Source organism: Neophocaena asiaeorientalis, unplaced genomic scaffold, assembly GCF_003031525.2.
Source record: "Neophocaena asiaeorientalis asiaeorientalis breed wild unplaced genomic scaffold, Neophocaena_asiaeorientalis_V1.1 scaffold113, whole genome shotgun sequence".
Taxonomy (NCBI): Eukaryota; Metazoa; Chordata; class Mammalia; order Artiodactyla; family Phocoenidae; genus Neophocaena; species Neophocaena asiaeorientalis.
In genome coordinates this window covers 3,795,540-3,809,314 of record NW_020172316.1, presented here as the reverse complement: position 1 = coordinate 3,809,314, position 13,775 = coordinate 3,795,540, and the positions used below count along the sequence as shown (strand labels likewise).

At 37.3% G+C, this 13,775-nt stretch overlaps 1 protein-coding gene across 2 annotated transcripts in view; it reads left to right on the top strand.

Annotated features, from left to right (window-relative positions):
• PPP1R1C (protein phosphatase 1 regulatory inhibitor subunit 1C) overlaps nt 1-13,775 on the top strand; it is a 124,063-nt gene that overhangs the window by 64,991 nt on the left and 45,297 nt on the right. For both annotated transcript variants that reach the window (XM_024766819.1, XM_024766811.1), the window contains exons 3-4: nt 2,027-2,064; nt 4,041-4,101. In XM_024766819.1, coding sequence (XP_024622587.1) covers nt 2,027-2,064; nt 4,041-4,101 — 99 coding nt within the window. The remainder of the gene's footprint in view (nt 1-2,026; nt 2,065-4,040; nt 4,102-13,775) is intronic.

Sequence of the window (13,775 nt, the reverse complement as noted above, 5' to 3'; positions counted from 1 at the left end):
ATTGTAATTGGTAGAATCTTCTATATATGTCTATTAGATATATTTGATTTATTAAGTTTTTAAGTCTTCTGTTTCCCTGCTTATCTTCTTTCTGGTTGCTCTACCCATTATTGGGAGTGGGGTATTGAAGTCTCCAACTATTACTGCAGAACAGTTTATTTCTCTGTTCAGTTCTGTTAGTTTTGCCTCAGATACTTTGATGGTCTGTTGTTAGGTAGAAAAATGTTTATAATTTTTATATATCTTCTTTCTGTATTGAAATTTTTCTTAATATATGTCTTCTTTGTCTCATAACTTTTTTTGATTTGAAGTCTATTTTGTCTGATATTAGTATAGTCACCCTGCTCTCTTTTGGTTTCTATTTGCATAGAATTGTTTTTTCTATCCTTTGACTTTTACCCTATTTGTATATTTGGATCTAAAGTGAGTCTCTTGTAGGTAGTACATATTGGATCATATGTTCTTATCTATTTTGCTAATCTTGGTCTTTTAAAGATTTTAATCTGTTTACATTTAAAGTAACTAATAAGACTTCCTTCTGTCATTTTGCTATTTGTTTCCTATATGACTTATAGCTTTTTTGTCCCTCATTTCCTGAATTCCTATCTTCCTTTATGCTTACTTTTAAAAAAATATGTATTTATTTATTTTTGGCTGTGTCGTGTCTTAGTTGCCACACACGGGAACTTTCATTGTGGCATGCAGGCTTCTCTCTAGTTGTGGCACCCAGGCTCTCTAGCTGTGGCTTGTGTGCTTGTAGTTGTGGTGCACAGGCTTAGTTGCCCCATGGTATGTGGGATCTTAGTTCCCCGATCCGGGATGTACCTGCATCCCCTGCATTGGAAGGCAGATTCTTCACCACTGGACCACCAGGGAAGCCCCATGTTTAGTTAATTTTTTGTAGAGAATTGTTTAAATTTCTTTCTCATTTCCTTTTGTGTACATCCTATAGCTGTTTTCTCTGTAGTTACAATGGGGATTACATTTAAAACCCTAAATTTATAACACTTTAATTTGAATTTATACTAGTTTAACTTCAATAACATACAAACACTCTTCTTTTACACCTGTCCCAACCCCTCATGGTTATTCATATCACAAAATTACATCCTTATACATTATGTACCCAAAAACATAAACTAATAATTCTTTAAATTCACTAGCCTCTTAAATTATGTAGAGAACAAAATGCGGAGTTACAAACCAAAGTTACAATTATACTCGCTTTTAGACATTCTTTCATGAATGTCTCGTTCAGTATTTAAACCATGGCATCAATCTCTCAGCTGTGGGACTAACCTAAAAGTGAGGAACGGTCAACTGGGTCTAGAAGCCAAGAGGCAGAATCCATGCAAAGTAGGTGAGGAGGTAGGAAAGAAGCCCAGCCCAGAATGTCCTCTCTCTGTGGAAGGGGAGTATGTGAGCACCTCTTCCTCCTCTCTCCCCTTCCTCACAACTGTTTTTTTACACAGACTACGTGGAAGTTGCCCTAGAAGTGTTACAAAAAATGTTTCTGATAAAGTTACTGATTCTTTCCAGGGGCATATAGAAAAGAGGGTGCCTCTTTTACAGTCAGTGATTGGGCTGAGCGGAAAGACAGGTTTGTTCTGCTTACTGGCAAACTTAAGGAAAATTGACAGAGGCTACAGTTAATAGACAGTGCTGCAAAATCCATGAGGAGAGGAGGTTGTTTACGCCTTAGCACTGTGAGGTTGATGATGCCAACAGTTGTTCTAGGAGGCATTTCTCTGGTCCCCCTTCTGAACTGCTGGAAGTTGGGCAATTTGGAATTTCAGGAGGGGGCTTTTTTATTGCCTTTTTTAAAACCTGTGGGAGAGGGTTATCTCAGAAGGAAACTATTTCTTTCTGCCTCCCACTGCCCTCTCAGCCACTAGACTAAGCCATGGATATTGTATAAGCATAAGGCAATTATTAAATCATTCTGTTCCATGTTATTGAAAATTTAATGTGCATATTACAAGGAAAAATATCAACTTTCTAATAATTACACCTACTTCTCTTGCAGAAATAGATGACAAGAGAGTGACCAACACACAAGCAGAAGTAAGTTTTCTTATACTCTGTATAAATATGTGTCCAACCAACTAAAAACACTACCAGTTTGATCTGATGTGATATAAAATATGGTATCAATATAACTGTGCTGTAAAAACTATTTGATTTGCTTTCCCCTACTGAACAAACAGTAAAATTGTGTCATAAAATCTCCACCTCTAGGTTACCCTTGATTCTCCACCTATGAAATACTAACACCTGGAAAAACTTCTAAAATAAACTACTGATTTTAGAGGCAAGATATGGTATTGATAATTTCAATTTAGTGACTGGTTGTGTATGACCATCACAGGTTGGGACAGCCAATGTTGGAACCCTGGAACAAGAAGGTGGGGGACAGACACCTCTTAAGGGTCCTCTGGTGTGTGGAGCCAAGAGCAGATCCTGAGGCCAGTCTCCACATACACATGTAGGAGTTCAGATTGAAAATATGAACCAGGGACGGGGGGCCTATGGGAGCTGATAACATAGGATACACAGAATACAAGAAAATGAGCAAACTTGTGCCCAGAAATGGAACAAATATTGAGTAGGACTCATGCAGACTTGATACTCAATTCCCATGGCCACATGAGTAGGCATCTAGCAAAACTCAGTGGAAAATGTAGAAAGAACAAAATACCAGAAAGTATCTCTCAAGACTTTTCTAAAAATTTAATGAGATTGTAAATGTGAAATGCTTTGAAAACTAAACTCTTACATAAATATAATTTTTATTAGTATGTTTTTACCACTGTTACTAAACAAACCAACTTTTCTGTAGAATTAATTTTCTGCTTAATCTTTGAATATATATATGGAAATAAACATATAAGAAAACCTGGAAGTGAATGCTTCTTAAAATCAACCAAGTGTGACAGAATACAGCAGAGGTACAACAGAAGGCTCAATCATCCACACATGTATACTAATGTAGAGTTGCCCTGCCTGCATCTGTGCATAATAGACTGGTATCAAAACACTCTATTTTGCAGAAATTTGCTTGTACCATTTGCTTTGATTGATATGGATTTGGTAACTATTTGGTTGAATTTTTTACTTTTTAATAGGTTGTTTTTGCATTAGCTAAATACCAACATCTTGATGACTCCTTTGAGGGCAATTAAGCTTTAGTATGTATGAGTAAAGATGCCTCAAGCTCTATTTACAACTTCGTGAAACAGTTTCTAGTTTTCTTCAGACTCTGTACATTATGTTCTTTCTAATATGCATGGAAAGCCTAGAACAATCCTCAAAAAGTATCTTGTAACTATTTATACTTTAACTTTTCAAAGCAAAAATAATTGCTCCAGACACTAAAACTCCTGCCTTTGACACACTGAAATATAAGTAGACACACCATTAAAAAGGAGTCTTTGATATAATCTGATCGAGGTGTAGACCACATATATATATAATTTATTATAATAAGTAATACCTTATACATATATAAATATCTATTTCTATCTAAACTTTAAATATTATTATTGTGGTTCTGACCCTGAAATATGTTCCTCTGTTCCAATTTGTATCATTTTTAGTGCAAAAATTTCTGCCTCAATAAATTAATTCTGATCCAGTGTGCTTAAGAGTGTTAAGCAGCAGTTTTGTTAGGAAAGAGCTTTTGAACATGTAAAAGAATATTACCTCAACATTGTAATTCCAAGTAAATGGAGCTATTAGATTGAACATCTCAATTCCATAGGATTATAGACTGATATTACTTAGCAAGGACTCTCATTAACCCTCCAGAACCACTGACAATCCTATGAACAGATATAATTATACCATGGACATAGCTTTTGGAGTATATTTTGTCCTGGGACTTATGCTTTTCTCTAAAATGGAAAGGATTAGTACTATGTCTTTCTTTCTTTCTTTTTAAAATAAACTAATGTTACTAGGTGTTTATTTCCCTCAAAGGGCTGATGACATTGTACTTTTTATCCAAATATAAGACTTATTACTTTTTTCTCTCTATCCAGTCACAGAATGCATCCCCTAAGCAAAGGAAGCAGAGCGTGTACACACCACCCGCCATGAAAGGTACTGTTCATGTACTGTTTCCGGTTGTTGTGAGCGCTGAGTTCATGGATGGCAGGCAGGCTGTTCTCAGGCGCCTTATACCTGCTTATAAGCTAGATCTATCTTACTGAAAGTCACATTACTGACTTTCAGTAACATATGTTATTTGAAACCTAGTTTCATCAAGAGTGAAATAGGTGAAGAAGGGACAACTAGCGATGTCTCAAAATCTCAGTCTGGAACTTCAGATTTTCCAAAATACTGACAAAAGTTTTCTTTTACCCTTCCTCAAATGTTTTCCCTGAAGAGATTTTTCTAGAATCCCTAATTACTCTTGCAAGTGTTGGCAGATGATTACCTTTTTTTCCTTGGCTTAAGCAAAGTATGTCTTGAATTTCAGACAGATACAGATACAGTAAAGTGTTGCTTCACTGCCCTGTGTCAGGAGCAGTTCTAAGAAACCCAGTCAAACAGCTATTAGCTGTACATGTAATAGCTGTTGAAATAGCAACTAAGAATGCTAGCTCAGATTCTGGTGTTCTCCCAGAATTTCCACCCCTTCCCCACCAAATTAGAACTGCTAAAAGAACATCTAAGTGTATCAGAATTTTGACCAACATTATTTCTCACACAACAGTATTCCTGACATGAGGCAGTGTGTCCAATCTAGTAGCTCGTGTTCCAGCCTGGCACTTGGGCTGTTGGCCCAGTGACTCATCATGCTGTCGTACAGCTCAGTTTCAACTACAGGAGAGGCCAGCTGAACAGCTTCCTCTGGAGTCTAGAGAGATGTCTAAATTGGGAGTGAAATTTTCCATGCTGTATGCTCTCTAGATTTGGGGCTTCTCTCTGAAAGAGAGGTGGGACATAAGGGGACACATTAATAGCTACTTTCCATAAACTTCTGTCCTGTGCAGCTATAAAATACAATGTTTGCTTGTTCATAAGACTGCAGTAAATAATGCAGTCATCAGCATTGTAGTTAATTCCAGGGTAATTATTGAGGCTATCAGGCATCCCTTTCTCAAGATCAGTGTAATCACTTTTGAAGGTATTTTCCCTCTTGTAAGTCATCTTGTACTTTTAAAACACATCAGTTTTGGCATGAATGGGTCCCAAAGAAAGATACATGTTCACTCATTTAATAATTTCCTCTGTTCTATTTTGGGTTAGCTTAACTAAATAAAGACTGTCCTCATGTCCTTAGAGAATAACAGCATTATTTTTAAAGGAAAAATCTTATAATCAAGGCCCCAAAGGCTCATGTTTTTTATACTTAGCTCTCAAATGTAAGAATGTGGGGTGCTAACATTTAGGGAAGTTAGTCATATTGTACATTTTTACCCATAACCTTACTACTGTTGAGCCCTCCAAGATGGTCATTCAATGATAATCATTTTTGGTCATGAGTTAAAGGCTTGAGAAAGCACAGTAATTCTTTCATGAGGCTATTCGGGTATAATTACAAGCCACTTAGGTCCTCATTTATTACCTGTAAATACTTAGCAAAGTCGCCTGCTACTGATAAAAGAGTAAAGAGAGCTAAATCCACATATTCTATTCAGTCTACCTGTCCCTTAGAGCTAGAAATGAATATTTTGGGACAAAATTAAGCAATGGTAACATATGGTGCATTGTAAGCACATTAAGAAGCTTCCATCATAAAAAAGATGAATTAGAAAGGAAATGTTACTGAAATGCAAAATCAATAATAACAACTGCTCTGAAGTGTTTAATTCTTCAGACTGCAGTGGAACATGCAATTATTGAATGTAAAAAATGTTTGCTAGGAGAGCAAAGTAGCACCAGATATGATTAATAGTTCTGAAAGAAATCACTCTGACCAAATGGCCAACTAGAGCTTCATGAATGACCCAGTGAGTAGCTGATTAGTAAAACAAAACAAAACAAACTGGCTAGACTCCTTCCTTCTTCTCTTGTATTAGGTAGTGAGGAGTTACTGGATATACAGGCCTATACCCAGGAGAGAGATGCTACATTCAGCCTAGGCCATTTCAATAAATGCCCAGACAGACTAGTCTCCCAGCTCCTACATTAATTTATTTTTCCCTCTTTCAGTTACTATGGTATTTATGGCTCCACCAGCTCTCAGAAAACAGAGACATGTCCAGATCACCTCTTGTGATGAAGGCTTTATGAAGGTGCATGGGTAGGTAGGGGGTAACAAATAGAGCAAGGAAACCATTTTAACAGGTACACTGTCAGGACTGATAGGCTGATGACCTCCAAATTCTTATCTGCAGCCATAACTTATCTCCTGAACCTCAGGCTCCCATTTCTAACTAGCTACCAAATTTCTTCACCTGAATGAATGACATTCATTGAAACTTCTCAAATTTAATATGTCCAAAACCAAACTCATTGGTTCTTTTTTGGGTTTTCCCCATCTCAATAAATCTTATTCAGCTGTTGAGAACAAAAACTTTTGCATAATCCTTGACTGTTCCCCCTTACCCAATCCATCATCTACTCCTGTTGGTGCTAATTTCAAGATGTACCCCTTCTCTATTTTCCGTATCTTCCACTGCTACTACCTTGTGTGACCACCATTGTTTCTTGCCTGGGCTGCTGAAGTAGCCTCCTTACTGCTCTCCTGCTTCTTCTCTTGACCCTCTACAATTGAGTCTCCACACACAAACCAGAGTAATTCCTCTAACGCACAAATGTGATCATGCCACCCCCTTGATCAAAATCCTAAAAAACTTCCTGTTGCATTCAGAATAAAATGAAAAATCCAATCATGGCTTACAAGTCCCTGAATGAGCTGCACTGTCCTTTCTCCTTGATCTTACCTCCTTTCACACTGCCCCTTGTTCATCGGGGTTCAATGTCATGGACTTTTTCGGTTTATAAACATCTCAAACACACTTCTGTATCAGAGCATTTGTACTTTCCACTTTCTCTGCTTGAGAAGCTCTTTACCCAGTGACCTCACAGGTGACTCAGTTCCCTCCTCAGAAAGGTCTTCATTTCCTGATAACTGCCCATCCTACCATCACTATCCATGTCCTCATAGCACTGCCTTAATTTTTTCCATGGCACTCATCATTATGTACCTAGAATGAGGTGTCCATGACAACAGTTTTGTTCATATGATATTCCCAGCACTTAGTACAGTTTCTGGCACATAATAGGTGCTCAATAAAAACTTGTTGAATAAATGAACTGTAATGAACTGGGGAATCCCGCTACATTGTCATCTGCTGGGAAGAGGATGTCCCTTAAACCTTGTTCTACTAATTGTCATACTTGTGACTCTGCTTCTGTTTCTCTTTGCTTCTCTCTCTGCTTGATCCCCCTTTCACTCTTATGTTCTTACTTATCCGTATGCTTCTGTTTTTCTTTTTCCCACTCCCTTCCCCTCTAGTCAAAGAGAAAATCTGATTTGGAAAATTAGTTACCATCCAGAATGATACATCAATTTGGCTGGATTCTTAAGAAAGGTTATCTCATGGACCACTGGAACCATTAGGTGGTTGCCTCTGACTAGAGCCTGGTTCCTCCAACAGTTACTTTCTGGCCAAGATGGCAGCATCATGGGAAACAAACTTGGCAATGTAAATAGAAGAATCTGGAGATGGCTCTCTTCCTTCAGAGATGTTTCATGACTTGATCAGAACATTTACTCTTAGAAAGTAATAGTAGAATTAGTTCTTGGTCTTGCCATCGTTCTAGTCATAACATTATAGTCATTCAAAGTTGTCAAGTTTAAAGATTAACTAGTACAACTATCTAGTGATTCATCAAACATCACTTCCATTTTTTCCACTGCATCTAACCTCAGGGTATTAGATTGGCTATGTTCTCTTGAAGGTTCTAATATATTAGGCTTGGGCTGTAGCCAAATAATCAAAAGTCCCAGGTGATTCTGCTGTAGCAAGTCTAAAAACTGACCAGACTCCAGATATCCAATCATCTATCTAACATGTCTTTCTTATGTCATAGGTTGAATAAATGAAATGAAATCTCATGGAAATCAAAGATCATGAGATCAAAATTAGCATGTTCAAAACTGACCTTCTGATCTCCACAGCAAATCAATTTGTCCTTCATGTTCCCCTTCTCAGAAAGGTGCTTATTCCTGAGTTCTGGGGGTCTCCAAGGACTCTCTCTCTCTCTCCTTCACTCTCTTCATTAGTAGAGCACCAGGTCTTGTAGATTGCACCCCATTAGTTCCTCTCCCACCTTCCCCTCTTCTATCTCCAATGTCACCATCACAATTCAAGTCACATTCATTTCTTTGCCAGGATATAAAAGGTTACTCTCCATTCAGTCTCTTTCCTCTACTTCCCATCTGTTTTCTATACTGTACCCAAAGTGAACTTCTTAAAAACCGGATGTGATTATGCCACCTCCTTGGTTAAAACTCTTCAATAGCTCCTCACTGCCCTTAGACAAAATTCCTATTCCAGAGCAAAGTTTAGAAAGCATACTGCCCTGTGGCTCCAATATGCCTCTCCTCTCCTTACCCACTAGGTCCCAGCCACAGTGGCATTCTGCCAGCTTCTAAATGCACCAAGCTCTTTCCTGAAGAGTCTGCATACATTCTTCATCTAGAATATTCTCCCTTGCCTCCTTCTTGTCCTCATTCTTTATTTGCTTAGTTCCTACTTATCATTCAAGCCCTGTCCTTAAAGGTCAGATCCTGAAAGGAGCTATCCCTAACCCTCCATTCTAAATTACGTGTAGCTATGAACTCTCTATTAATAGTTACACATTCTCTATAGTTCTTTCATTGCAAGTCATCACAATATTCAATTATATATTAAGTGTCTGTCTCTCCAACTATACCAGAAGTGATCTACATGGCAGCAGTGACAGTGCCTATTTTGTTTATTACCTTATCTGCAGGGCTTAACACAATGCTTGAGACATAAGCAGTGCTTATACATATACTTTTAAATAATTTTTTAAAATGTACCAAACACTACTGATGGTGAATGAATCATTTCCTTAGGGTGTTTACCTTCTCTCTGGTCTATTAGAAAGATCTTTTCTCTATTGAAATTTATATTCATGGATTCTTTTCTATATCTTATTGCTATTTGTGATAAATTTTAAAATGACAACTATCTGAATATTTCAAGACATCTATCAGGTCCTTGCCTCACCCCTAATTTCTCTCTTTCCAGGTTAAAACATTTCAATGTCAATTATGCCTGTCCTTTCACATTCACTCCTGGTCTCCTAATAAGCTTTACTTTGCCTATATCACTCTAGAATTACATCATTCAAAATCAACTTATATTTAAGGAGTGGTCTGACCAGAACAGAATAGAGACTTCAATTATGCCTGTCACCTCCTTCATTCCAGATAATTTAACTCCATTAATGCGACCCCAAACTGTATTAGCTTTCTCTGGCAGCCATATACATTGGTGACAAATAGTGAGCTTACCATAAATTCAAAACTTCCAAGCCTTTTTCATGTACTGCTTTAAAGCCATATTATTTATAATGTATAGTTCATTTAAAAATTATGTCTTTTCTTAACCAAAAAGCAAGACAGTGCTATCATCCCAATTGACTTTCATCTTCTTAGAGTCGGACTGTCACATGAACATGTCATATTTCATATCACGATTCCATCATCTATTTTATTTTCCATTATCTCAATTGTTTGTCATCCATAGGTTATATAAATTTATCTCTGATATTTTTATCTACATCTGTAATAGATGTATCAAACAGAACGGGGCAAAGAAAGGCCTGCAGCACACATATCTCCCTCTAGTTGACACTGGTCCCCCTGAAGGCCATCATTCAACCAGTTATAAAATAGACTTATTATGTCAAGATTACATCCCTTAAAACCAGCGGATATTATAAACTCTCATTAGATACATTATTATATTTCAGATATGGTGTGCTGACCACATTTTTTCATCTCTATAGATGAGTCATAAATTTGTAATATATATTATGCATAAAAAATCACAAGTTGAAGGTTGCATAGAAAACAGACTGACTTTTCCATTACCCTGTGTGATATAGTGCTTTATAATTATGTAAATAGAAAGTTCTGAGGATTATCAGAAAAATGATAGCTGACTACTGAATACCCATGTGATTTCTCTGGTGTTTATATGGTGGTCAGCCCTGTAATTTACAGAACAGCCAATTAAATTATTGTTGGATAGCTTGAATCATGTTTTCAGAAAAGCAAAGTAGGTTTGAATCTTGGGGCAGGAAATGGCTGACTCATTTCCACCCCCATTTTGTGTGTGTGTGTGTTTTACTGGAAGGCAAATGCCTTCAATTGAAGACAGCAAAGCAAGGGCTATCGATTTAAAAGGAAATCTGAACACGAAACAAAGCAGCTGACTGAAAAACAGCTTTGTAGAGCAGGTCTATTAGTATTACATTACCATTCTTAACGTATAACAAGTCAGATTTTTCATGGACTTCTGAAAAACATCTTCTTCGTCTCATTCTTCATAATTTCTTTGCTACTTCAGTGTCCAGAGATTGTTCTTCTGACATGTCCAGTATGTCTTCTCTGAATGCTTACAGCATTGTAACTCCTACATTTTTTTCCTCCAAGGATGGTGTGATCTTGGTATTTTATCTCAATTTAGCCTCTCTTCATAATAAAGCAATAAATGTAAATAAGGAAGAGCCCAGGGAAGGAAATAAATCAAACTGGCCCAATAAAAAGTCTAACATGGATTTTGGAGGATGGTAGGTGACAGTGACAAAGATGTGCCATGTAATATTAACTGAAGGATAATCTTCAAATCAGGGAAAGCTGTTGATCGTAGTAATTTAATGGGACCCAGCAGGAAAAGACGTGGACATTGTGGGGGAAGCAATCAGTGTTCAAACCTCAGTGACACCACTTGTTAACTGTTCAACTTCAGCAAGTCAATGATTTTAACCTGTCTCTTCTCTCATTAGTTAAATAGAGGTGATACCCACCACACAGGCCTGTTGTGGGGACAAAATGAAACAATATGTGTAAAGAGCATGCTTAGAAAAGGCACACAATATGTAAGATCTATTTTGAGTAATTATTTGAATCCTGGATTAAGAGGCAGGTACACTCCTCCTCGTTTCCCCTGAGGCTGCAGAAAGGAGGAATGAAGCCCAGGGGAGAGACCAAGAAGGGATGGAAGGTCTTGGAGATGAATAAAATCCCTGCCAGAGCTTTGCTCTCATCCCAGTAGGAACTGAAGAGTCAGGGCTAAAGGTGCCTGATCCTAATAAGCATGTGGACAACCAAACCTTGCAACACTCTCTCCACTTTTATTTGTACCGACCTCAGGTAGATTTGTGGAGCTGATCTCTGACCTTTCACTTCCTTTGTAACAAAACCCTGCTTTGCTTCATTCACCTGCCTCCTCCTCTCAGACACCCAACCCCTCTTTTCCCAGCTAACTAACTGCCCTCTCAGAGGTATTGATATTTAATCAATCTCATATTTCAAAAAAGCCTAAGAAAGTGGTGTTTAATGGTAAATTTGGGGGTGTTAAAGAAGATTATACAATAAACATTTCTAGCCAGGGGGATGTGTAGGAAATCATAGAAATTCAGCCTATAATTAGGCAATGTAGGTAGGTTAACAATGATTATATAGAACTATGATCAAATCACTCTTCCTGAGTTTGAAACCTCTTACAATTGTGCTGAAAAAAAAATTCTCAAAAGGAATAGACTAGCCATAGTATCCTGTTTTCATCATCCCCTGCATGTTGAACAGTCAGGGAGAGAAGGTAGCAAGATCTTTTAGCTTCGCATCAGGCCGTCTCCACATGGCACTCCTTTTTTTTTTTTTTTTATAACATTTCTGTCCCTCTGTGGTTGTTCTTCAGGTATTCATCACATTTGCCTTTCTAAATCTTGGCTTTTATGTTTGTGCTGGCCTGGTTTATTTACTGTGTAGGGTGGGGTTTATTTATGCAACTCAAGAAACACTTTAACAGATTTCTAGATAACAAAGAACATTCTAAATATCTACAAGTCTTGCCTTAAAAAAAAAAAAAAAACCCACCAAATATGCTTGTATTTCCAGATCCACTTCCTTCACTTCTCTTCAATTTCTTTCACTAAGTTCTATGTTCATCTTTCCTTGTATCTTTGAATTCAGAAGGTGGGGTCAGATTGGAGAACTGATCTGAGAATGTATCTTTCTTTTTTGGGGGGGGATTGTATTGTATGTGCATTATATATATATATATAATAGATATATATATTATATATATATTTAATAGATCTCCATTGGAGTATAATTGCTTCACAATACTGTGTTAGTTTCTGTTGTACACCAAAGTGAATCAGCCATATGCATACATATGTCCCCATGTGGTGTCAATTAAACTTTGAAAAGGAGACCACTCTTCATCAATATGGTTCCATTCAGGTGTCTGTATATATTTACACCTATTTTAAGCTTAATCTTTTAAATGTATCAATACATTCCTCTGTTTAAATAACATACAACTTTTAAAATTGCTTCCTATCTTAGAAGTAGGGGAAGAGATGAACTCTTGTATTTGGTTGGAACAGATAAATCAAGACCCAGTGTCTCTAGGTTTCTCCCAAGTCTGCAAATAGTAAAATTCAGTTGCATAAGCACTAAAAATGTACTGCCACACATCACATATGAGCCTCCACTGTGTATCGAGCATGGCCTTAAAGTGGTGTGGCTGCAGAGATGAAAGGCAAAATCTGCACCTTCTAGGAGACCAGTCTGGAGGAAGCAACACACAAGTGGACAGGCAGAGCACACCATGGTAAGTCCTTGTACAGGGATTTAAGCAGAGTTATCAGGGGATGTGAGGAAACCCACGCCGTCTGGGGGACCAGAAGGTAAGGCCTTTTAGATCACAGAAGGAAGAGTCATGTTTACACGTGTCTGCAGAGTTAAATGGACTGGGTCATGGAAAAGTGGAACACACGTCTCACCATTTTCATTCCTCCTGCTCATACAAACTTCCAAAGCATTTAAGATGATACCATAATGTAGACAGTTAAATCCTACATGGATCATCACCAAGTACTTTGCTGCCATGCAAAGTCTAAAAAGGCCCTACTTATGGACTACATAGACATCATTTTCCAATGCATTTGGAAATCCTTGTGCCTTTGATTCCATTTTTAAAAGTCTGGTTCATGTCTTTGTCTTTCCTCTTAATAGTATTACTTTTAACAGAGTAAGTTCCAACTCAAATTATACTATTTTAAAAATAAAATTTGTATTTTAGAACAGTTTTAGATTTACAGGAAAATTGTGATAATACAGAGTTTCCATATATGCTATATCCAGTTTTTTCTATGATATATACATTATATTAATATGGTACATTTGTTACTTACCAAACCAATATTGATCCATTATTATTAACTAAAGTCCATGTTTTATTCATATTTGTGTAGTTTTTGCCTAATGTCCTTTTTCTGATCTAGGAACACATCTAGGATACCACCTTACATTTCGTTATCACATTTCCTTAGGCTTCTCTTGCTTTTGACAGTTTCTCAGACTTTCCTTGTTTTTGATGACCTTGACAGTTTTGAGGAGTACTGGTCAGGTATTTTCTGGAATATCCCTCTATTGGGATTTGTCTGAGGTTTTTCTCATGACTAGAGTGGGGTTGTGGGTTCTGGGGAGAAAGACTATAGATATAAAGTGACCATTTCATCACATGGTATCAAGGGTACAAGCTATCAGTCTA